Below are 26,294 nucleotides of genomic sequence, written 5' to 3' on the forward strand. Positions count from 1 at the left end.
CTGGGAGATGGGGAATGGCTGCTGCTGGGGGTGGCTGTGCTCAGCCATGGCCCATGAGCTGCCCTTGCTCTGCTCCTCTCTTACACTGCCCACACTTGGATGGTCCTCAGGAACCATCCATGAACCTGGTGGATGCTTGAACATCCTGGAGTGATGGGGTACAGATCCAAATAGAGGTTTCAAGCAAGTTTGGGACTGGGACATTGAGGTGACTGGTGACCATTGCCAGGTGTATGAAAGAAGCTGGAAGAGTTGCAAGGAACTCACAGGCATTTCCAACTCCACAGAAAACCAGAGCCTTGCAGTTAAAGCAACAGTCCAGCTGTTGTAGGGAGTAGGCCTGCAGGGCTGGGCACACAGCAGTGTCCTCTCACAGCCAGGCCTCCTGCCAGAGACCTGCAGGACCAGCAGAGCAGGGTCTGGGCTGTGCCCCTGTGCACTGGACCCCCAATGCAATCTGCCCCAATCATCATGGACCAATCCCTCACAAAATCCATCTCCAGCACTGGCCTCTCACCCCAGCTCAGAGAGGTTCTTTCTCCCTCCATAGAAAGACACTGAATGAATAGGTCAGAAGTCCATGTTTGCATTGTACAGATGAGATGTGAGCGTGAATATATGTAGATGAGGTGAGATGAACCCAAGTAAGCACAAATGCTGTCAAATATTCCGGGGGTACCATTTTGCACCCGGGACACAGCAACCCTGGCTGTACAGACAGACTAGAGGATGAGATGCTGGAGAGCAGCTCTGCGGTGAGGGATCTGGGGGTTCTGGTCAACGGCAAGTTGAACATGAGCCACCAGTGTCCCTGGAGCCAAGAGGGACCCGTGTCCTGGTGCATCCAGCACAGCACGGCCAGCCGGGCAGGGAGGGGATTGTCCCGCTCTGCTCTGCGCTGGGGTGGCCTCACCTGGAGCATTCACTGTGTGCAGGGCTGGGGACACAGGATAAACAGGAGATAAAGCTACTGGAGAGTGTCCAGAAGAGGCTACGAAGCTGGGGAAGGGTTTGGAGGGGATGGCATATGAGGAGCAGCTGAAGTCACTGGGTTTGTTCAGCCTGGAGGAGACTGAGATCTCTTGGCGGTCTACATCTTCCTCACAAGAGGAGCTGGAGGGGCAGGAACCGAACTCTTCTCCTTAGTGACCAATGACAGAACCCGAGGGAATGGCAGGAAAATGTGCCAGGGGAGGGTCAGTTGGACATGAGGAAAAGGTTCTGTACCCAGAGGGTGCTGGACACTGGAACAGGCTCCCCAGGGAGGTGTCACGGCCCCAACCTGACAGTGTTCAAGAAGAGACTGGACAACGTCCTCAGACACACGGTGTGAACTGTGGGGTGTCCTGTGCAGGGACAGGAGTTGGACTGATTGATCCTGTGGGTCCTTCCACCTCAAGAAATGATTCTATGGCTTTTTTAGGTTTCTATTTGGTATTTTCTTTTTCATTATCATAGGTATAATTTTTACTACTACATATTTTCATTTCAATTTTTTAATTTCATTTTTAAATTTTTCATCTATTTTTTTGTTCATTCCAATTTTAAACTGTTTTTATCTCAACCCACGAGTGTTCTCTACTGTTTCCCTTCACTTCTCTCCCCCATCCCGCTGCGGGGAGGGAGCGAGCGGCTGCGTGGGCTCAGTTACCGGCTGGGGTTCAACACGACGGTCCTTTCTCCACCCCTTGTTCCACCCCATGGGCGTCAGGCCCAGGTCCCACATGATCCAACACGTCCTCACCAACCACCGCTCCCCTGCCCACCCTTTGATGTCACACACACACAGTTGCCCTCAGCCCATGGGCCGCCCTGTGAAACGTCCATGAAATGTCACAACTCCCCGTTGAGCTCATGGAGTCCGTGGCTTTGGGCTCCGTCTGTTCCGTGGCCACTCCGGACAGCACAGGTGTCTGTTCCGTGGGGTCACGGGCACCAAACCCAGCTCGGGTGGGAACCAAGAGGGTCCCCTCGTGTTCAGGGCCCAAAGTGCCACCTGCAGCATCTGCCCGTCCTTTTGAGTGCCCAGAGCCTCCTTCTTGGGGCCCAAATCCTCATGTTCGGGGTCCCAACGTGTCTTTTATCACCCACGGCCTCTGATCAGGGCCCACAGTTTCATGTTTGGGTGGAGCTCGTTGCCTGGCAACAACCGACCGGAAGTCTATGGGGAGTCAGGGGACCCAGGACAGCCAATGGCATTTGAGGAGGCGGGGCAAGGCATGTGATTGATATGTACCCAGCCAATCCAGCTTTGAGGCCTGCAGGAAAGGTGGCGAGAGCTGACCGAGCTGGGCAGCGTTCAGGGGCGGGCCGTGCTGGCTGCACCAATCACAGTTGGTGGGAGTGCAGCACCCGGATGATTGACAAGTTGTCTGACCCATCACTTGGTAGGGGGGCAAACGAGAAATCCCAGCCGGCCAATCACAGGAAACATTATCTCAGGGCAGGGCGGGCACTGTGGGGGGAGTGACCCCTAAGGCAGCCACTCAGATCCAGGATCACCTCAGGGGAGGAGACTGACAGCCCTCCCGCCCAATGGCGGCGCAGCCCAGGCTGAGGAGGCGGCGGCTCTGCGGGCGGCCAGGCTGAGCTTTGCCGTGGCGCCCGTGGAGCTGCCCCAAGGCTGAGCAGCCCCCGGCCCAGCCCTGGGGCCCTTTTTCCTGCAACTGGGGCCCTGGGGATGTTGTTGCTGCATCTGGCTCAGGTGTGCGTGGGCTGCTCTGGCCTTGTTCTCCTGGGCGGGGGGAAATGGTACCGAAAAGTCGGCAAAAAGGTTCTTTAACACGGTTTGGAAAGTGGTAAAAGCAGCACTTTTGTTACAGCGCCGGACACTCGGAAGATTGCTGCTCTGATTGAGCGTGTGTGTGATTCGCACTTCTTGGTGTTTCTTACATACACCTATTGCATATTCATGTGTTTCTCCTGCTTAGTTAATGCATCAAACATAAATTATTTCCATAACCCCGCCATAACTTTGCTGAAGTCCATCCTTGGTACTCGAGAGTCTTCATCAGGGTCTCTGGTGTCCCCGGTTTCTCCCCAGCTGCTGCCCCCCCGGTGTCGGCTTCTTGACCTGATTGCTTGATTGTGCATTTTCCCCTCTTGCTGTCTTTTTGTCCTTTTTTTTCTTTCCTTTCTGTTCTGTTCCCGGTCCCATCTTTTCTCACCATATCCCCCTGTCCAGCTGCTGCCCCTTCTTTCCTCTCTTTCTTGCTCTGTTTTTCCTCTCTCCATCTCTCTGTCCCACTGCCCACCACAGTTGTTTATTCCTTCAGTGCTGTCCCGCCCCCTGTTCCTTTGCCCTTTCTCTGTCACTCCATCCCAGTCCCGGTATATTTTTCATTTGTTTTTTCATCTCAGTCCTGAACCATTACTACTTTTTTCTTCTTCCACCCCTTTGTCCTGCTCCCTGCCCCTGTCTTTGTCTCTCCTTCCCTTTGTTCTGCTGCCCATCTCATTTTCCCTTCCTGCTCCAGCTCTCTGTCCTGCTCCCTGCCCCTCTCATTCCCTCTCTGTTTCTCTGCCCTTCTCCCTGTCTGTCCCCCACTCTGTTTTGCTGTCCTGCTCCCTCTGTAGTTTTTCCACTCTCTCTGTCACTCTCTCCTGCTCCCTGTCACTTTCATTTCTCACTCCATCTCTGTCCTGCAGCCCAAAGCTGCTTTTTGGTCTCCATCTCTGCCCTGCTGCCCAGCCCAGGCCTTTTTACCTCTATCCGTGCCCTGCTGCCTGTCTCTTCTTTTTGTCTTTCCCTTTGTGCTGCCTCCCTGACCCTTTTTTCTCTGTCTGTGTTGCCCTGTCCTGCTCCCTGTCTTTCTGTTTCTCTGAACATCCTTGTCCTGCTCCCTTTCCTTCTCTGTTTGTCTCCCTGTCCCATGTCCCTCTTCATCTCTTTTTTTCTCTTCTGTCTTTCTCCCTGTTCCTGCTGATTGTTTCTCCATGTATATCCTGTTCCCTGCCCCTTTTATCCTCTCACTGTCCCTCTGTCCTGCTGCCTGTCCCCATCTTTTCTCTCTTTATTCTTGCCCCGCTGCCTGTCCCATTGCTTCTGGCAATCGACCCCTGTCCAGCTGGCTCTGCCTTTTATTTTTTGTCTCTTCCTCTTTGCTGCTTCTCAGCCCTCCTTTCCTCTTCCTCCAGCTCACTGTGGGTTTTCTCCCTTTGTCAGTCACTTCGTCCCCATCTGACCTTTGCTTTCTTTCTCAGTCGCTTTGTTCTGCTCTCTCTCCTTCCTTTTCTCCAGCTGTACATCCCCCTCCCTGTCCCTGTCTTTCTCTACCCAACTTTCCTTCTTCTCCTTCCCATCCCCTTGTCCCTCTGTCCTGCTCCTCCACCCTCCTCTTTCTTCCTCCCTGTCTCATTGTGGCTCCTCGTCCCTATTTCTCTTGATCTCTCCATCTCTCCAGCCTTTTCCCTGTGTGTTTCTTTCTCTCTGGGCTCCTCTATCTTCTCTCTTGTCTGATTTGTCTCTTTCTAGTCCTCTGTCCTTCTCCCCAGCAGCTTCAACTGAATGACCAGGTGTCGCTGTGCTCTGGTATTTACTGAGCACTGCCCTGGGGAAGATCTGTGTCTGTAGGGCTGGGGATCATTTAGGAGCTGGTCTCCTCCTGCAGACGGCAGAGCCGGGTGTAGTTGTGGCAGAGGTTGTTCTCAGCTGCTGCTCTGTGCAGCTTGGGGAAAGAGCCGGCTGGGGACCTTCTTTTGAAGGAAGGTTTCTTGTTCTGCGCTCACTGCTCCTCGGGACCCTGCACAGGAGCCGTGTCGGGGTCTGCAGGGACGGGTGGGACCTGCTGTGATTCCTTGTGAATGTGAACTGAACTTGTCCTGGTGTCCTCCAATGAAACCAGAATGACTGTGGATATTTTTCTTACCAGCTCCAGTGTCAACCTACGTGCTCAGCGCAAAAGAACAAGAGACCTTGTGCTGTTTTCCAGATGTCAGTGGCTGCAAATCAGCTGAGAACATCATTGCCTTAGGTAACAGGGCAGGTGGTCTGTGATCAGGGCTGTGGACTTGCATGGCGCTGCTTTCATGAATGTTTTCTGGTCACGCCACTTCAAAGCCCTTCCATTTCCTGGAAATTTTAAGATGACATTTCTTATTCTGAGGTTCAGACTGGAGTTGGACTTAATGTTGAGTGGCTGATATAATGGGCTCCATAAAATAAGAACAAGAATCTTGTTTTTTTGTGTTTTGGTTTTTTTTTCTCACACCATCTGAACTTCAGTAAGCAAGAGGAAGAGTGGTTGACAGAGTCTGTTTTCTGAGAGTAACATGTTCATGTACCTTTCCAATCTTTCTATGGTGCAGGATTTCTGCCCTTGCAGAGAGGACTGCAAAACCCGCTCCTGTCAGGTTGGACTTTGCCTCCCAACGTGGTGCAGCCTCTTCCACTGTGACATCACCCACTGCCGCTGATGTCACAAAGCAGCATCAGCGCTGAGGTCAGCACAGCAGGGTATAAAAGCAGGGGTCTCCCTGCGCCTTTGTCACTCTCGATCTTGAAGGAACAGAGATCGCAGAGTTTTTGGCTCACTCGTGAGTGAGTAAGATGCTTGTTACCTGCACCTCAGCAGGTACCACGAGACAGACGGAAAAGGTTCAAAGTCTGAACGGGTATGTTTGAAAAATCCTCCTCCCCTTTCCCAGGTGTGTTTTCAACCTCACCAGCTGGTGTGGGTGGAGGGTGGACAGGAGAGGAATACGAGGGCAGCCTGAGAGCTCGCTCTGGAGCTGGTGGAAGGCAGCAGCCGCCTTTCAGCCTCTTCATGACCACAGGGGCAAGGACCAGAAAGCCTTTGATCTCTGCAGAATGAGGGACAGGTCTATTTTGGATTGCATGGAGGGAGTCCCAAGCAGTGGCCCCGATACAGCCTGCCGTAGGGGCACAGGCTGAACCTTCTCTTGAGAGGGTGGAGAACAGGATCAGCACAAGTGCCCATCAGGTGGTGGGCAGGAGAAACAGCGTTCGTCATGTGCCTTCCATTTCCAAAGAATACCTGTCCAGCCCACAGACGGGAAGTGTGGCCACAGCTCTTGTTGCAACTCCTGCTCTTAGTCCAGAGTCAATCTTGAGCCCTTTGTCCCTAACGAAACAATTGCTGCCGTGACAAATCCCTCACTGGTTCAGCTGGTGACAACCCCAGCAGTGACTCGAGCTGCTGCAGGACCAAGCCAACGCACACGCCAGGAACGCCAGGCTCAAGGGCTGCAGTCCCTGCTGCTGCTCTCCAGTCTGCTGATGATCTGCACGGGAACCGCCAGCTTCACCAGCCTTTTCCTCCTTGTTGCTCTGCAGGAAGATGAAGGCACTGAAGGCAACACTCCTGGTGCTGCTTCTCGGCCTGTTCTCTCTCGGTGAGTCTCTGCAGAGCTCCAACCTGAGGATGGTGCTTTAGGATGTACTTGGGGCTACATCCTGCCCTGGTCCGCTTTCCCCGCTGTGACCAGAGGAGCTCAGCTGAGAGCAGAAAGTCCCCGACAGAGCTGTGCCAGTCCCTGCTCCAGTGGGACGGGTGTGGCGGTGAGGAAGGGGTGACTTGCCATCCCCAGGAGGGCTAAGCCAGTTCTCTTCAGCCGAGGGAGAGGCCGTGGCTGAGCTCTCCTGCCCCAGGGGGATGAAAATCTTCTGCAGGACAAGGAGCACAGTCCAGGGCAGGGAACGTCCATCTCTTGTGGAGCCCATATGCCATGATGGCCACTGTCAAAGACAATAAGAGGAGAGACAACAATGGCACTGGGGATAGACACAGAAAGGGGAGAGGGCAGCCTGAGGCACAACCCAGCCTTAGACCAAGTTCTAAGCTCTGGTGTGCGTCTGACAGGTGTTTTCCATGTGGGACGACTTGGCACCTTATTATTCTGGAGCACTGCAGCGGAATTAGGACACCTGAGTGAAACCCAATCCCTGCCAGACCAGCTCGGAAAGCTCCAGGAACAGCTTTATAGTCTGCGCTGGAGCGCAAAGGATGTGGCTGAGCGGGCTCTCCATGAAGGCATGAAGCAGGGAAGGCTCCCAGGCTTTACCGGACGGGTAAGGGCACAAGGCAGAAGGATCTCCTCAGGGGTTTTATCCTCCCTCCGGCACGTATCCTACTCCATTCCCTGTCACAGCCAACAGGCTGGTGCTGCTGGAACAAGTGCTGTCATGGCCACGCTTCCTTGTCTGTCCATGCTGCCTGGCCTGGGGCCTCTCCATGGGAAAAGCCCCTTCCCGCAGCTCCAGCATTCAGAGCACTGGAGTGAGCAGCCCCCCCTTTCTGATCCCGTCAAGCACAGCAGAGCAAACCTGGGAGGCTTCCAGGCAATTTGGCTGTTCCTTCCATCTGATATGGGCCTTGTCCCCATGCACCTTGACTGGCCTTGCAGGGGAGCTGCTTGCCCTGTTCCTTTTCCTTCCAACAGGCGCTCTCCTTTGTGTTCCTTCCCAGGCGGTTCAGGAGATCATCAGTGAAGCCCTGGAGAAGCTGGAGGAAATGCAGGTCCCGATGCCTGATTACGCCCTAAAATCAGCAGGTACCGTGACACTGTACAAACAAACCAGTTCCAAAGCGCTTCCTGTCCAGATTGACAGGATGGCCATTGGAACGTGCCCAGGGGTAGGAGAGAAGGGGCAAGAAGTCAAGGGTCACCTTGTGCCCTACAAGTGCCCCCACTGACAGAGCCTGTAATGGGCCAGACCCCATGGGAAGCACAGAAAGCCTGATTCACGTTCTTGTCTTTTTCCACGGCCCATGACTCCCTGCTGTGTGTTCTAGAGGGGTCATTCCAGTTAGAAAGAGAGGAACCCACTGTAGGACATGGATGACAACTGAGAAGCTTTTTCAAGTCAACAGTGCAATATTGCTCCCAACACTGCCTGATGATTCTGCTCATGTTTTAATTTCCAGGGGCTGCTGTCATTCATTCGAGGACTTCTCCATCTCTCCGGAATAACAAAGCCAAAGTCTTCCTGTACTCCATGCCGGTGATGGATTACATGAGGTCCCCTGAGCTTGTTCTTGAGGTAGGAGCACCAAGAAGCAGTAAAACAGAGGTCAGAGAATGAACCACACACGCTGCTCTAGAGTTGCCTTTCCCCCCGTCTTTGCTCCTCGAAGCTTCTTCTCCTGCCTCCTTCTCGCATGGACCTGCTCTCCTCCTGTGTCTCCTTGCTGAGTATTTCCTGTCCCAGAGAGCCCCAGGTTCTCGGTGGGAGCTTCTACCAGGCCAGGCTGCTCCTGCAGTCTGTGTCTGCCCAGTCGCTGTGCAAACTGTCAGCACGGCACAGAAGGAGAATGGCAGAGGTGCCTGCAGAGCTCTGGGAGAGGGCCAGGGCAACCTTCTCCATGTCAATGTAGTTTCTTCTTCTTTGTTCAGCCAGAAAATCATCCTGGAAGCTGCTGGCCCTTCCCAGGAAGTCAAGGACAGGTCTTCATCAAGCTGTCTGAGCCAGTGATTCCCAGAGCAGTCAGCATGGACCATGTGTCGGGGACAGCGTTCCATGGAGAAAGTATCTCCGGAGCTCCAAAGGACTTTGCTGTCTACGTAAGTGATTTCTCTGGAGTGGGGGGCAGGGGCTTGCACAGCATTTCTAAGCAGGGGCTGAAGATGGTTCTGAGAGTGGAGTGGCCTGAAGGTTCCTCCTGGCTCTCAGAAGAAACAGGCTCATTGGAGTCGCTCCCTTCCCATCGTTGTGCTCTTTTATTCAATGGACCACTCGAAAGGAAGCTTCTGGGGCAAGATGCTACTCCAGGAGCCACAGGGAAAAGGAGCTGAACAGTGCATGGTCCTAGACCTTCTTGGCTTCCAATGCCAGTGGCATTTGTGATCCTCAGGCTACCTCCCTCTCACTGGGAGCGTCTGCTCCTTTTCTGACTGGCAGCTTGGACTCATGAGTAGGCAAGTGTGGCGTGCTGCCCACCTGCAGCTTCTCATCTTTTCGTTGTGCTCATGGTCCTTGGACTACGTAGCTGAAATAAGCCTGTGCTTCATCGACTGAAGCTCAGTCTTGCCATGGTGCACCAGACGCTCTTGTTTTCTCCACCCCTGTCCTTCTGTAGGGCTTCAAGGAAGAACACGAGGAGCAGGGAACATTCCTGGGACAGTTCACCTTCCTGGCAGCGCTGAATCCCAGTCAGACCTTCCAGCTGAAGGTATGGGGACAAAGAGGGAGGAGAACTGTAGGAGAGGAGGAGAAATGCGGCTGGATGGGGAGAGGCTTCCCTGCCAAAGGGCTACAGGCAGCCCTGTCCTTGAACGTGTGCCACGCTGGCCTTTCTTCTGATTTAACTTCCTGGTGGCACATGGCTGGACTGCCGCTCTTCTTCTCTTTCATTTTGGGTTTAAACTTCAGCACTTAGAAGTGCCACAGTTGAAACTAGAATCAGCTTGACTGTCTGGACCCCAAGTGCACACAAGAGGCCACATCCCGTAGGATGCACGACTGCTGCTCTGCCAGTTAAAGACCAGAAATACTGGGCTTCCTGAGGATTCTGTTGGTGCTGGCAGTGAGCAGTGACAGGGAGGCCATTCTGTTTCCTTGGCTTTCTAGAGAAGGCAATGAGCTATTTTCCTGACACCACCACTGGCTCTTCTGACTGTGGAAGCCTGTGCCCCAAAGCAGGCGAGTATTTGCTGAGGCATCTGGGTGCTGCTTCTTCCTTTACTAGTTCTCATGGCCCAATGAGGTAGAGCAGGATAAGAACATCTTGACCACGACAGGTCCAAAGCCCTCACGGGCCAGCTGGAAGGAAGCTGTTGAACGAGGCCGTCGCTGCGGCACTTCTGTCAGTGGTCACGTACCAGAGAGGAAAAGGCAACTCCTCTCTTCTTGTCGTTTCAGAACGAGCTCCCTGGGGTCGTGAATTACATCCAGCTGCAAGTGCTGAGCAACTGGGGCCACCCGGACCACACCTGCCTGTATCGGTTCAGGGTGCACGGTGATCTGCCCAAAGACGGGGGCGAGGGGCCAGTTTCATCTATCAATAAATTCCATTAATGTTCACCAAGTCGAGTTCCAGTCTGCTTTGCCTGTGATGCTGACTGGTCCTCCCTGAGCTAACTGCAGCTCCCCATCCTTCTCTGAACCCATCAGCTTATGGGAGACTTCAGGAGTCCACAGCAAGATTTTCCTTATTAGGGAAAACAGGAAAACTCAGTCACAAATCTGCAGAAAGCCTGACATCCACATGCTTGCTGCCTCCACAGGAACATCAGCAAGGCCCTGCCTGTACACCAAAGATTAAATTAATGGACAGTTTTCCTGTGCAGGAAGCAACTAAGGATCGCCTGAGTGGAACCATCTGTTGTTACCTGTTTTCACAAGAGGCAGATGCTGCTTCAGCGTCCATCTTTCAGTGTGTTGCCAATGTGAAAATGGAAGTGGTTTTTTATTGAAGGAAACCTTAACTGGAAAGTTGGTTCATGGCTCATTTGCCTCCCTGTGCCTATAATCGAATTAATAGCTCAGGAAACGTTACAGAGTGATTAGCAAAGCAAACTCAGGACACTTCAGAGATCCCATAACCACACGAGTCTGTCTTTCCTTTTGACCCCGAGTTCCCCAACCCCAAGGCAGGAGCAGGCAGGGCAGTCGTTTCCTCGAGTCACACCAGGGAGGAGAGAGCAGGAACAGTGCTTGGCACCCAGGGCTGGCAACAGCAATTTGTGCTCTGAGCTGGGGCTTAGTCCATGTGCAAGCCCAGCACTGATCCAGATACCAAACTGAGGGTGTCAGTTCATCCCCGCTGCCACACACACGGCACCTTCTCCCATCTTCTCCTCCCGATGAGCTGTTTTCCAGCCCCTTCCACCTCAGCCCAGCTCAGACACCTGCACTCTGGCCCAGGGCTGACTGGGGCTGGTGACCCTCGGGGCAGCAGCAGGAACCGCTCTGACCCTGGTTGTGGGGCTGTCCCTGGGCTGAGCCCTCGGGCCCAGGGCTGCTGAACTGGGCCATGGTGGGGCCCAGGGGTGCTGAGGCCAACAGGTCCCCCCGCAGCCTGTCTGTGCTGGAGACACCTGCTCCTGCAGCAGCCCTGGTCCTGGACCTGAACCTGCTCCATCCTCATCCAGAAGTACACGTTTGTTTGGCATTTTCTTAAAACTGAAGATCATTCAGGTAGAGGCAGAGCCTGTTCAGAAGTTTGAGTAGTTTGGGGACAGAGGCCAGTTGGGGGCCAGGGCCCTCAGGGGTGGGGGCTGTTTCTGCCTCGTGCCCTTGGCCTGGCGCTCACAGCTGGGAAGGGACTTTCCAAAATCCTGCTGGGAGGAGCCAGATGTGCCCACCCCCGGCACAGCCTCAGGGTCTGCTGCCAACCTGCCTTCAGATCATCTCTCCATAGAATCATAGGATCGCTTTGGTTGGAAGAGAGCCTCAGGTTCATGGAGTCCAAACATAACCCAACTCTAGCACTAACCCATGTCCCTAATGACCTCCAGTCTAAACCTCCCCTGGCACAACTTGAGGCCATTTCCTCTTGTCCTATCACTTGCTCCTTGGAGGAAGAGACCAACACCCTCCATGCTCCAACCTCCTTTCAGGCAGTTGTGGACAGCGATCAGGTCTCCCCTCAGCCTCCTGTTCTCCAGGCTGAACCCACCACTTCCCTCAGCCGCTCCTCATCACACTTGTGCTCTGGCCCCTCAGCAGCTTTGTCGCCTCCTCTGCACTCTCTCTAGTGCCTCAATGTCCTTCTTCTGATGAGGGGCCCAAAACCGAACACAGGATTCAAGCTGCGGCCTCACCAGCACCGAGCACAGTGGCAACAATAAAGTGTGGCTGATGTTCTCTCTTGACCACACTCCCTTCCCCACTAAGGAAAGGGAAAAGGAGGAAAAGGGAGAAAGACTTACAATTTGGATAGATTTATAAAACAAAACAAGACAAAAATTAAAACTTTCCTCGTAATACTAATAATGAGACAAATAAGGCAAAATATACAAAACCAATATTGTATTGCCCAAAGTAGCCAAAATGCTGCCACAGGGGCTGGTGTCACAGCAGAGGCTGCAGGGAAGGCATCAGGAAGTCCTGGACTGGACTCCGCAGTAGACAGGAACTGGATTCAGGGATGCAAGGACTGGAACCAGGATCAGGGTTGCAGGCAGGACAACGGGCAGGCTCCTCTTGAGATGCCGGCCATGCACCAAGAGCCTGAGACCCTTGTGATCTCCCAGCATTAAACTGTGCATGACGTGGATGGCATGGAACAACTCGGTTTTCAATTGGCGTCACTTGTTCTGTCCACCCCTCCCTGCAAGTACAACCCCCTCACTTATGGGACATAAGAGATTCACCAGCGATGTTGGCTGCTATAGCAATAAAATATAGTCCTAGGCCTTTTCTGCATACCAGCCCTACTGTTAGCTCAGTAAAACTGTCAATATTGGCCGTTGTCAGCTCTGGAGCAGACAGTGTTTGAAAAACATGCAGCCAACTGCAGAAATATGCAGTTACTTAGAAGAGCTTAAGCTGAAAGGAAAATTCACTAAAAGACAATTAGTCTTGTTTTAACCAAAAGCAGGACAGCCCTCATCACAGTCTGCACCTTCCTCAGAGAGGCAGCAGAGGTGAGGGGCCAATGTCCTGTCTCGGGTGACCAGTGAGAACAGGACAGGTGGAAATGGAATGAGGCTGCGTCAGGGGAAGTTCAGACTGGACATTAGGAGAAAGTTCTTCACTGGAGGGTGGTCGGTCACTGGAACAGGCTCCCCAGGGAAATGGTCACGGCTCCCAGCCTGTCAGAGGTCAAGGAGTGTCTGGACGATGCTCTTTGTCTTGTGGTTTAGTGTCACATTGTTGTGCGAGCAGCGGGGAGCTGGACTCATTGATCCTTATGGGGATCTTCTAACTCGAGATATTCTATGATTCTGTGGTCTTCAAGCTCAGGAATATTTCATCCCAGACCCGTTTGTGTGTGTGTTTGTCTCTTTCTGGGCTAACTGGGGAGATGAGGAGATGTCTGGGAGGGATCTAAACCTTACATGTGTCACATGGATGAATATTTTCCACTAACACAGTCAAGTGTACAGAGAGACATGGCGGGGTTGGGGAGGTGAGGAGCAGGTTCTCCATACAGTGATGGACCTCAGGCAGACTGCTGCTCCTTCCTGTCCACACCTCCTCAGGGGACACTCTGCATCAGTATCAATGGGAGAATTCTCCTGTCACTTCTTCTAAGTGCTCTTTCTGTACCTTCCTCCTTCACTACACCCTTGAAACTTATCTGATTAAGCATAAAAGTCTTGAAGACCATTTGTACATGATGGAAGCGACAGGGCTCTATCAGTCTTGTGTGATAACTGCCAGTCCCAGGCAGATACCTCAGGTACCCTGGGGCCTCTGGAGGTTTGCACTGGGGGCTTATGGTCAGACCATGGAGCTCTGCCTGAAAACATGAGAACTGCTCTCAGTTCTTCAAAAAACAAACAAACAAACAATACAAAACCACAACTCACTCATCAGCTGAAATGATTCAATGTTTTAAATAAAATGTCCATGAATTTCTGTCCTGCCAAAATATGGATTTTTACAATATGTATGAATTGCAGGAGAAGACATATTGTAGTTACCCTGTGCTTGTATTTCCAGAACTCTGCCTATGAGAGTGTGTATTTAATCCCCCTGAACATCCAGGTGTTTCTACCTGTCCTTATTCAACCCACCATGTCTGCAGTCATCTCTTCAGAAGCCTGTCTGGACATTTGCACTTTCCACTGTTCTCCAGAGGTTCTTCCTCCTCTCACTCTTTGCTCATTCATATCCCTCTCACCTCTCTCCCTGCTTTGAGCTTCAGGCAGGTAAAGCTGAATTGTCTTTCAGCCGTCGCTCTCATACTCCCTGTAGGCAACTCTTCAGTTGTGGTGATGGACCTCACTGGAAGTGGCTTAAACTAACGATAGAGTATAGTTTATTGTTCATTATGTTCCGTTGTGTTTTCTTTCTCATTATCTTTTTCGCTTTCTGCCAATTAAAAAGCCTCTTTGTGCCTATTTACATCCAGATCTCTAAGGAAAGCATGAAGTAATTCGTGCAGAGAAGCTGTAACAATGAGGTGCAAACTTGAGTGGAGAATCTGATGTAAAGAAAAGTGATGCAACTGCCAGGGGGCCAATGATCGAAACAGAAATTTGGAGAGGTGAGGAGCAACAGTCTCTGGCAGGAGGCCTGGCTGTGAGAGGACACTGCTGAATGCCCCAAGCCTGCAGGCCTACAGTTTTTAGCTTTTTCAATCTGTCAGTCACTGTAATGGAAATGTCCTTGAGAGAAACTTTATAAGAAGACATAAACCTTCAGGCCCTGCCCTGAGGAGATCACCTTGCCATCTGGAAAGGCTGTTCTGAGGCCAGCTCTGTCCCACAAGTGCCCATTGCCTGTCCCTGCCTGCGCTCACAGGACTCACACACAGCAGGACGGTGACCAGGCTGCCAGAGCACTCAGGCCTTGCACCAACACAAGGGATGAGAAGGAGAGTGTGGGAGTGGAACGAGAACAGCTCTGGAAGGCCAAGCGCTGGTGCTCCCTGGCAGTGCTGCCAGGCTGGACTCTTTTCCCGTCCAGCCATGCACAAAGGAACTATCCCCGTAGCTCCAAAAAGGCCTTGGAGTTAGGATGACAGCAGAAAAGTATTTGCTGAAGGGCTCTTTATTTTGCTTATACACAGAGAGCACCATTCCGCATTGACACAGCCACTCAGTGAGAAAGGAAAAGCAGGCAGTGAATTGCAAAGGGAATTACAACATTATCACAATAAATACAACTAGAGAAAAAAAGTACTGCGGACAGGATGAACCTGCAATGAGTTAGACTATAACTCTTATGTAGAAGAAGACAGAGACACTTTACAGCTTCAGAAGAAATCCAGTCATCTGTTTCCTCAGGGCATCCTTGAGCTCCTGGTTCCTCATGCTGTAGATGAGGGGGTTCACTGCTGGAGGCACCAAAGAGTACAGAACAGACACCACCAGATCCAGTGAAAGGGAGGAGATGGAGGGGGGCTTCAGGTGGGCAAATGCACCAGTGCTGACAAACAGGGAGACCACGGCCAGGTGAGGGAGGCAGGTAGAAAAGGCTTTGTGCCGTCCCTGCTCAGACAGGATCCTCAGCACGGCCCTGAAGATCTGCACATAGGACAGCACGATGAAAATGAAACACACAGAAATTAAACAGGCACTAAAGACAAGAAGCCCAACTTCCCTGAGGTTGGAGTGAGAGCAGGAGAGCTTGAGGATCTGGGGGATTTCACAGAAGAACTGGTCCAGGGCATTGCCCTTGCAGAGTGGCAGTGAAAATGTACTGACCGTGTGCAGCAAAGAATTGAGAAACCCAGTGGCCCAGGCAGCTGCTGCCATGTGGACACAAGCTCTGCTGCCCAGGAGGGTCCCGTAGTGCAGGGGTTTGCAAATGGCAACGTAGCGGTCGTAGGACATGACCGTGAGAAGACAATATTCTGCTGTAGCACAGAAAAGAAAAAAAAAGAGCTGGGCAGCACATCCTGTATATGAAATGGAGCTGGTGTCCCAGAGGGAATTGGCCAAGAACTTGGGGACAGTGGTGGAGATGGAGCCCAGGTCGAGGAGGGCGAGGTTGAGCAGGAAGAAGTACATGGGGGTGTGCAGGTGCTGGTCACAGGCTATGGTGGTGATGATGAGGCCGTTGCCCAGGAGGGCAGCCAGGTAGATGCCCAGGAAGAGCCAGAAGTGCAAGAGCTGCAGCTCCCGTGTGTCTGGGAACGCCAGGAGGAGGAACTGGGTGATGGAGCTGCTGTTGGACATTTGCTGGCTCTGGGCATGGACACTGTCAGAGGACGGAATGACAGTGACACGTTAGGGGAGACTTCTCTGAGCAAAATCAAAGCCATTTCTCACACACCCTCCCCTGCTCCACACCCCCTTGTCCTTTTCCAGACCTTCCTTCAGCTCCGTGGCTGAGCCCTGGGTGGTGCTGGCTGGAGGTGCCGTGAGGAGCAGGGCCTGTGCCCGCTGGCTGCCCAGGAGTCAGCCCTGCTCTGCAGCAGGGGTCATGGAACGGGGGGCAGGGGACAGACCTGGGGTTCAAAGTTGTCATCTGAAACTGCTGCTGGTGAAGAAGGGCCTTTCAGCATGTGCTCTATCACCGAGAATGAAACAGGATGGTAAAATGAAATTTTAAATGTTTGGGTGTTTTATAGCTTCACAGAATCACAGAATATTAGAGGACTGGAAGGGACGTCGAAAGATCATGTAGTTCACGCCTGCAATTCCCCTGGAGAGTGTTCTTGGGTGTCAGAAACCCTCAGCATTTCTGCTGCACTCAGAGAGAACAGAGCGAGTCCTGCAAGGCAGGAGAATGCCTGTGGGTCAGTGCAGAGTGAGGGCAGCTGCTCTGTCCCTCTGTCTTGCTCCCAGCTGCCCTGGGCTGGCACCTTTCTGAGATGGAGGCTGATCACACTGCCATGTTACCCTGAAAAGCCCCCAGGCACTGCTGAGAGCAGAGGTTTGCAGGTTGGAAAAAAGGACAGGTCAGCCTAAGGCTGATGCGTTCAACAGATGTGGTGCTGCTGCTGTCCATGGGCAGAGGAGTGGCTGAAGGGATGTTCCGAGGCTTCTGGTAGACGTACTGATCACTCAGAGTTGCAGTTCAGGAGTCTCAGTGACTTGTTAAAACTGGAGAGCTCCTTTTGCATTTATCCTTTCCTACACCCCTCTCCCTCCCCCTAGTCTTGGAAGAGGAAATGAAAAGCAGAGACTCAGGAAAGCTCCTTCTCTTTATAGGAATACCTGTATAGATCTTCTCCTTGAAACCTCCAATTGGAAGCAGTCTGCAGTGAGCTGGAGCTGTGAGTAGACCTGACCCACAGAGAACCCAGCAGCAGAAGGACCCTGCCGTGCCAGGGGTCACTCCTTCCACCCACGGCTTCTCCCCTCAGCGTTGTTGGGATCTCCCCGGGCAGGCTGAGCGCTGACCCTGGCAGGCGGCAGAGTCCCTGTCCCGGCACAGCCCTGGGGTGCAGGGACCCTGCTCTGCAGGACAGCCCTGGCCACCCCTGCCTGCACATTTGCATTTACACCCCACAGCCAGCCTTGGGAGAACACAGCATTCATGTCTTCTCATTCTGACAGTGCAGAAGGCAATCCCTGCTCTGCAGCACATCTTCCTCCTCTGATCAGAGAATATCTGAGAGTTGTACTTACATCTCTTGCAGGCTCGGCAATGTGACAGCTTTCTGAGATCCTACCAAGATTTGCAGATGCATGCCCTGCAGCCACAGGCTTAATATCTGAGAAGATTTTTCTCCAAGTGAGTTCTCATCTGTCCTCCCACTCCAGTCTGTGTTTCCCCTCTCTGTGCCTGGCTCTTGTCCCCTCGGTGCTGCAGGCAGAGCCCTCAGCCCTGCTGCGCTTTGCAGAGGAGCTGCTCCTGGGCAGAGCTGTCTCTCTGCAGCGCTGCCGCTTGCCATGAGCTCCCTCTGTCCCAGGAGCCCAGCCCAGCTCAGCAGCACAGGAGCAGCCATGATGTCCCTTTCTCTGGCCCCTCTGGGCTCCCTCCAGTAGTCCCTGGGGCTCCAGGGGCACATCCTTTGAAACAACCTGAACTAATCAGTGATGTTGATTCTCTCTCCTATGCAGAGACTCTTCTTTCCAGCATTGTGTTCTTTGTATTAAAAAATAAATTGATATGAGAATCATGTTTTCTTGTCCCAGGCAGAGCTGACGCAAGCGGGGACGCAGGCCCTGTTAAGTTCAGCCCTGCTGGAAGATCACTGGGCCTGCTGAGCTTCCCTGTATTTCAAGGCTTCAGGCAGGTGCTGCCTCCTGCTCTTTCTCACAACAAAGCAGAAATCTCAGACATAGTGATAAGGTGCCTAGAGTTTCTCACAGGCCTATGTTATCTAACACAGACGTTCTACTCATCAAGCACACAAGGTCAGTAAACCAATTAGCGTGATGTATGTGCTTTTTCTACAGACAGGCGCAAGTCACTTGAGGGTATTTACATTTAACTAACCTCCTCGCCAAATCTTCCGCTACATTCCCATACACATGGGCTCTTGGACACTTGGTACCAGGTTTCCTTGGGGCAGGTCAGAGCTGGGCTGGTGCCACAGCTGGGGTGGTTCAGCCCAGATGGGAGGCAATGTCCTCAGCCAGGGACCTGACTGGCTGAGCTGGAGCTGTCAGTGTTGCAGACAGAGCTGTGACACAGATGGAATAAACTGCCAAGGCAGGGTGGCAGAAGTTAGTTAATCTGGTCTTGAAGGACAGCAGCCTCCAAGAACAGCCTGGAGGCTAGACCTGTAAGGCAATTCAAGGGCCTCATGATGAGCTCTTACTACTTCAGGAACAGTTAAAGGAGAAACAAAGATAATGTGTGGCCATTGATTAATTTAACCAGGGAAAGAATTGGCAGTCTCTGTGTCCCTTGTCCTCCGTCTTCACCAGCAAGGTCTCCCAGGGCTCTGTGACTGGACGCAGAACAACCAGCAGTGGATGGGGATCAAGTCAGGGGTCACTGGAACTAACACAATCCTTTCCAGTCTATGGGACAGGAGGGGCAGCATCCCAGGAGCTGAGACAGCAGGACCATGTCACAGTGAGGTCACTCTCCACCCTCTTGGAAAGCTCATGGAGACGGGGGGGACTCCCTGACCACAGGCAGCTCTCACACATTGTGTGCACTTTTCAAAAATGGCCAATGGGTGAGCAGGGGAACTAAGGGCTGTGCCCCTGAACATGTCCACTGGGACCCCATTTCTGGGTGTCTGGAAGAGAAGGTGACGGGGTTTACCCAGGGCGGGTTTTGTCTGTCCATCCTCTTTGTTTTCTTTGAGTAAAGGACAGGGTTGCAGGACGTGGGGAGAGCAGTGGTGGTCTGTTACCTGGCAGTCAGCAAGGCATTCAGCATCATCCCCCACAATATTATTGTGTCCAAGGAAGGATATTATGGTCTGTGTCAGTGTGCAAGTAGATGGGTAAAAAACAATCTGGATGGTTGGGCTTGGAAAGGTGCTATAGAAAGGGAGAAACTTCCCAATCCTGAGGACAGTCAAGCACTGGAAGCTGTTTCCCAGGAGTGCACATCCACTTTACCCCAGCAAGTGTCCAAGATGTGTTTGGATAAAGCCCTGAGTAATCTGGTCTGACCCTGCTTTGCGCAGGAGGTTGGTCAAGAAACCTCTCGAGGTCTCATCCAGCCTGAATGAGGCTGTCCTTTCGTCCCCTTCATGTATTCAGTTGAGGTAGAGCTCTCAGGATCTCTCTGACTACAGGAATAATTCACATGAGGTCCAGGGCTGCTTTACAAGTGCCCCCAAACAGTCCTGACCACATCTTGTGCATCCCTTTTCATTTGCCCCAACCCAGCATCTTCTTTTTTGCTATGTCCTCATGCCCACCTTGTTGATCCTTTCAGAGCAGGTTGCTCAACAGGTGTCATCATCCATGTACAGAGTCTGCACATCAACGAGGCAGCAAAGCCATCGTTACAGAAATGGAGACGACGCTCTTGACCAGCTCCTTGCACCCAGGAATCGGCACCTCTTGTCTGCTGAGATTCCTGGGAACACCTGAACTTTAAGTGCAGAGCATGTGAGTCCTCATTGGGTATCCTGGCTTGTCTCCTGACCCCTGTGGTGCTTCGGGCTGTAAAGAGAATCAAAACCAGCCATTTGACTGGGGTAGTTTCATTTGACATGTGTCATGCAGGGCAGATAAAGGCAGCTCAGAACTCCAGTTTCTGTTGCACTTTTGGGACTTCAGAGACTGGAAATGCAGGTGATGGTGAGTGTCAGTGGACACCACATAAACATTCTGGCTTCCTTTGTGCCTTTGCACTGATCTGGGATCTGTTCTTTGGCTTTCTTTGCCAAAAAAAGAAACAACTCCCCTATGCCACCTCCACCTCACAACAGAAAAAAAGGAGAAAAATTAGGAAAGGCAGGAGTGAGAGAAAATTACTAAGAACTTCATGCAAAATGTGAACTACTGAGGTGTACGAGCTGTTTTGAGAAGCAAGAATGGGAATGAAATTAAAGAGCTTCAGCTCATGAACATCACTGAGAATAAGGAGTTATCTGTGACTGTTATTAGTGATAGTGCCATTATTCAAAAACATCCTTGAGAGCTTCTCTGTTCTCTGTTGGCTCCAAAGCTCAGCCTGCTCAGATTTTGAAAGGACGACTTCAGACCTCTGCCACCCAAATCTCTATAACCTTCTCTCATTGAAGCTCTTGTACTCCAGGAAGGGGAAAACTCCCAATGCAGGCACCAAACCAGTGCCCAACCTGCCTGGAGAGCCAGGACAGTTGTGCCACACAACAGCCGCCCTTGAGGGAAGCTGGAAGTGATGGGAATTGAAGTGGTTTCAGCTGCAATCATAGAATCAGAGAATTACAGAATCATAAAATCATTTAGTTTGGAAAAGACACATAAGATCATCGAGTCCAACTGCATCTTCTAACATTGCCAAGTCCAACACTAAACCATATCCCTTAGCACCACATCTATATGTCTTTGAAATTCCTCCAGGGTTGGAAGCCCAACTGCTGAGCTGGCAGGACACCATTGGCTGCAGTTAGACATAAGATACTTGTCATAACTGTGAGTTCAGACCTCAGCAGAATTTCTCATACCCCTCATTGAGGAGGGCAGGGTGTTGGGGAGATGTGAGCACGTTCCAGTTTCCCACATCCCAGGACAGAGCCCAAACCATCCTTCCCTTGACCTCTGGCATCCCATTTCTTGAGATGCAAAGCTGGTGGGCCTTCTGTGGATAATCATGTTAAAACGCATCAATAATCCTTCAAGTGATCATGTAATTTCTCTAAAAGTGTCAGTAAAAAAAAAAATAGGAAAAGATTAACCTGCCCAAATATAAATATCTGCAACATTTCAGTCTGCATGTGTGGTAGCCCCACTGGCAGTGCCCATCAAATAGGTATTTACACTATAAGGCTTGATACCCCATCCACAAGTACGTATCTAGGTGGATCAGATGACGGGTGGTCTGGCAAAAGTCACCCTGTTCCTCCCCAGGTGCATGGACACTGCTCATGTGCCTGTCCAGAGACTGGCAGAAGCTGGATCCCCTTCTCGGGACAGACTCCTTCCAGGAGAAGCAGACACGGGGGTAACTCATCAGGTCTTCATGGCATTTCACTCATCATCAGTTTTTATGTAGTTGGTGATTTCCTGGGATTACCCTTTCTGCACAAATGATCATAAAAAGACAACCACTTACTAACACATGGTCATAAAGGGGTTGTCATGGACAAGAAAGCTCAGCATGGGCTCTGGAGAGAGCGAGGAAGTTTATAATAAGCACCAGGAAGAACCAAGAAGCTCAAGGCCTCTTCTGAGGAGCAGGAGACCCTGAGCAGCTGTGACTGGCCATGTGTAGGTGTGGGAGAGGGTCAGGGCATGTCAGGGAGAAACAATGAGATGGCTGATGGCTTTAGTGAACCCTTACAGCCAGGTCTGAGCCCAGAAATGCAAAATACTTGATGTCTTCAGGTGGAGGAGGAATAGGAGGAAGATTTTCCTGGGAATATGGAAGGAAGAAAGGCCTCTCTTGGGCTAATCGTGTATGGTAGTGACATTTCCATCTTGTGGCCATGGCTGTGCCTGGGAGATGGGGAATGGCTGCTGCTGGGGGTGGCTGTCCTCAGCCATGGCCCATGAGCTGACCTTGCTCTGCTCCTCTCTTACACTGCCCACACTTGGATGGTCCTCAGGAACCATCCATGAACCTGGTGGATGTTTGAACATCCTGGAGTGATGGGGTACAGATACAAATAGAGGGTTCAAGCAAGTTTGGGACTGGGACATTGAGGTGACTGGTGACCATTGCCAGGTCTATGAAAGAAGCTGGATGAGTTGTGAGGAAGTCACAGGCATTTCCAACTCCACAGAAAACCAGAGCCTTGCAGTTAAAGCAACAGCACTTCACATAAAACCCACCCCCAAAACACACAACACAAAACACTGTCTACAGGCAAAGCCTTGAAAAACATTTGAGAAAAATTTGCAAGGTCCCAGGGGTCAGGGCTCAGCCATTCTGGGTATAAACAAGCATCAAGGGCTGACATGGCACCAGAGCCACCTCCACATTGCCCTCACCACCTGTAACCAGTGTCTCCAAGTCTTTGCTTCACCAGCCTCCAGGGACAGGGACCTCGAGTGGTTGTTTCCTTCACAGCTGTGTCAGTGATGGCCCTTCGTGGGGTCCCAAACACCCTCAGAAACTTGGGGTTTGCTTCTGCCTTTCACTTCATTAGAGCTTTGTTCATTCTTTCAGTAGCTGCAGTTCAGGATCACAGCACCAGAGGGCTCACTAATATCTAAAATGCCCTTTCATGGCAGCCTCTGGGCATCATTTTCCAAAAGGCTTCAAGTCTGGTGCGGGTGATTAGAGAGATTTCAGGAACAGCCAAACAGAGAGCATTTCCATAATAAATAGCCATAAACCAGTATTTCTTCTGTTTCCTTCCCTGCTCACCCTTCCCTCCCTTTCCAGAACAGGTGCTCTCAGCAGTCTCCTGTTCACATTGATCTGGAGCGTCTCCTGATGAAGATTGAAGATGTCAGAATAGTGGGTGCTTAAATCACCACATGAATGAGGAGACAGGCCAGGACAGCTCAAGAGGAGTCACACTCCTCTGGACCAAGAGGTGGGTGTTTTTGGGAATGTCAGGTGCCACAGCACAGCGATACTTGTGTTCTGGGAGCTCGTGAAATGACCCATTTCCTTTTCTGTCATGGTGTCTGAGTTTGCTCAAGTAACCCCTGACTTGAGCCCCATCCACTCCTGGGTGTTCTCCAGACTCCTGCCTTCAGGAACAAAGCCCCAGGAGACCTTGCTGGTGAAGATGGAGGCAAAGAAGCCGTGAAGTACCTCAGTCCTGTCTGCTTCTACTCTTACAAAGTCCAGCAGCAGGTCCATGTTACCCTGGTCGGTTATTTTACTGTAGGGAAGCAGTGTCAGCTCATCTGGCTGCCCTCAGCCTCCCCTGCAGGTTTCAAGTCCAGGGCAGCTGTGGCATCATCGCCACATCAATGGAAAACGTTTCTAAATTCCTCCTTTACAGCTCGACACGCTCCCACCTCCTGTGTGTTGCCTTTTTCCCCTGGAGCTCCGTCAGTTCAGATGAGCAGCCTCACAAGATAAATGCTACTTCTCATGGGTACTCAGAGAGATCATTCGCGTTCTTAGAGCAGGCTGTCCTGTAAGGCCTGTCAGATTTCCTGAGCTCCTTCAGCCTTCAGAGCTGCTTCCCTGGCACCACCTCTATCAGCCCCCCCAGTCATGTCAAAGTCTTCTCCTCTGGAGCCCACCAGCCTGTGCTCTGCTGCTGGCCTTCCTCCCTCCCCTCTGGTGCCTGGGACCCCACTGTTTCCTGCTCACACCAGCCAAGGTGGACACTGATGTTCACATCCTCGACCAGCTCTGCCTTGTTTGCCAGTTCCAGATCCAGGTGAGCATCACCCTTGTTGACCCACCAGGCAGCCGTGTTAAGAACTTGGCCCAAGATCCTCTGGACTGTTGGCACCTGCCGCTTTGCCTGGCCAGTGAATGCCAGGGCAATTACAGTTCCCCATAGGAACCTGCTCATTGACTGGAGACTTCCTCTGGTTGCTGATAGAAGATCTTTCCCATTTCTTCTTCATGGTCAAGGAGTTTGTAAAATCCAACATGTTGTCACCCTGTATTGGATTTGCATGGCCAAGTCTTGGAACCGGGCTGAGTGTGGCTGTGCTACAGTTGTCACCTCTCTGAGAAGACAACAAGAGTTTGACCGACGTCAGACAGAGCTGATTTCGGCTGGCACCAAGATGGACCCACACTTGCCCAATCTGAGCCACTCGGTGATGTTGGCAGCACCTCTGTGATATTGTATTTGAGAAATGGTATAAAACACAGTACAACAGCAGGTGGGAGAGAGGAGGGAGGAAATGTGAGAGAAAAAACGCTACAGACACCAAGGTCATATCCCATAGGACCCAAGTAGGTCCCTCAGCAGGCCAAAGCCTGCTCTCCTGAAATCCTGCTCTTTGCCTTGTTACCATCTTCCAGGAGCCTCAGCTCTACTTTCTCATCCCTGACTGCTACATCCCTGACCAACTCTTTCTGGTTTGTAGGTGGGAAGTCCCACAAGGCACCTCACCTCACTGAATCCTCTGTTGTCTATGAAATCCAAACCCATCCTGGATGGCTGGTACCTTGCAAATATTGGGATATCTTAGGTCTGCTGTGAGGAAATGGCCCTGCAAACATGAGGCTACTTTCATCTGTCTGAAGGAGGCCTCATCTAATTCCTCTTCCTCATCAGTGAGTCTGTAGCTGATGTCCACCCACCAAAACATTGCCCATGTTGCTCTGCCCTCTCATGCTGACTCCTCAGCTGTTCAGCTGATATTCTCTGTCCCCAGGCAGAACTCCACACATTCCTGCTGCTCCCTCACATAAAGGGCAACTTCCCCTCGGACTCCAGACCTCTGGCATTATGAGCACCAGACCCCCAAGATCCCACAGCTTCTCCAGGAGGGGCTGTTTGTAGTGCCCTGAAACTCCTCATGCTGTTATCTTTGGAGAGACACCCTCACCAGGATAAGCCATCTGCAGGTAAACATCAAGAGCTGACCACAAATGGAGCTTCAGTCCAAGGAGGGTCCAGACCTTGAGAAACCTTGTGATTCCACCATCAGAAAGCTCTGCAGGAGTCTTATGGGGGCAGGAGAATAACCCCATCCATCAGGACAGAGCAGGACCTGACACGCTGAGCAGTGACCCTGAGGAGAAGGGCCTGGGCACTACAAGGGCCGCCACACAAGCCCGTGCTGCACGCTCACCATGAACAAGGCAGCTGCACCCGGGGCTGCATGAGGAGGAGCGTGGGGACCCAGACACCTGGAGTTCTCATCCCATTCGGTTCAGCACTGGTGTGACCCCACACACGGGTGTGTGCCAGTGTGCAGCTTCCCAGTTTGGAGAGCTAGGGAGGAACTGGAGAGTGTAGGGCTCTGCCAAGGCAGGGTTCAGGACCTTGTGCACATGGTGTGGGATGCTGAGGGACCTGGGCTGCTTTGGCCCAGCAGTGCTGGGGAGGCTGCAGCAGTGTAGGAGGAGCCTGAGAATGCTTGAAGGGTGGTTTCAGACATGGTGGAGGTTTTCTTCATAGTGGGAAAGAGCTTGAGAAAGAAATAATGGCACAAAGTGCAACTGGGGAGGTTCCGGCTGGACATGCAGAGAAAAGAATGTGACTGGAAGGGCAGTGCTGTGGTGGAGCAGGTCACCCAGAGGGAGTCTGCATCAGCCCAAGGCTTTGTGCTTCAAGGAACAGCTGGGGAGGACAGAGAGAGATCAGCAAAGGAAGGAAGATGCTCAGACAAGAGCAAGGTGGGGCAGCAGGGGGGATGTCTCCAGCCTGCAGGAAAAGAGGTGCAGGTGATGCCACAGCATAGCACAGGCTGTCGTGGAGACGATCAAGGGATGTAAAGAGGCTGAAACCCCCAACAGACATGAGCTCCTTCTCCCCTTAGCTATGGCTGTTTTCTCCACCTCTGATGCCTGTGAGGAGACACCTTGTCCTTACAGCACAGGGGCCTCATGGCCTCCTTGTCCCCAGCCAGGAACCTGGGAGGTGTTGGACCATAGTCCTGCCCTTGGCCTTGCACAGCCCCACATCACACTGTCCCAGGAAGGGCCCTGGGCAATGTGGGAGGGACAGGATTTGCCTTCCCAGGGGGTGGGGGGCAGGGCTTGGCGCTTTGATAATGAAACACATCCAGGTTTCCTGATCATCAGAGAGACCTTCACCTTGCTTTTCCTGACCTGTCATCTCTGCCTCCAGTTTCCTTCTCTAACCAGACCCTGCGGATCATTCCTCAGTAGTGTTCCTCAGTGGGACGCATCGACATTACAGGAAACTTTGGAGTTTGAATCTGACTTGGACTTCTTGAGAGGTTTCTTAAATTTCCTCTCAGGTCTGAGGTTCATGGACTCAGCGCCAAACCCACCAGAGGGGTCATTAAAGTGCCTTGGGCTGCTCCTGTGCTGCTGAGCTGGGCCGGGCTCCTGGGACAGAGGGAGCTCATGGCAAGCGGCAGCGCTGCAGAGAGACAGCTCTGCCCAGGAGCAGCTCCTCTGCAAAGCGCAGCAGGGCTGAGGGCTCTGCCTGGGGATCTCAGGGAGACGGGCAAGGCAGAGAGAGATTAAATGTGGTCAGGACTGGGAGGATGACTGAGAGCTCACTGGAGGAGAAATCTTTGCAGCCCTTGCCATGGTAAGTCTCTGGGTGCAGGGCAATGCAGCTGTATGTCCTGGAAGCATCTCCTAAAGT

At 52.1% G+C, this 26,294-nt stretch overlaps 1 protein-coding gene across 1 annotated transcript; it reads right to left on the minus strand.

Annotated features, from left to right (window-relative positions):
- Positions 1-14,868: 14,868 nt before the first annotated feature.
- Positions 14,869-15,591, minus strand: LOC135999800 (olfactory receptor 14J1-like; the record flags this gene model as incomplete). Its single annotated transcript, XM_065653374.1, has 1 exon — positions 14,869-15,591. A coding segment is annotated over one exon (723 nt), but the record flags the coding sequence as incomplete, so codon positions are not given.
- Positions 15,592-26,294: the final 10,703 nt, after the last annotated feature.

This window comes from Caloenas nicobarica, chromosome 30 (genome assembly GCF_036013445.1).
Source record: "Caloenas nicobarica isolate bCalNic1 chromosome 30, bCalNic1.hap1, whole genome shotgun sequence".
Taxonomy (NCBI): Eukaryota; Metazoa; Chordata; class Aves; order Columbiformes; family Columbidae; genus Caloenas; species Caloenas nicobarica.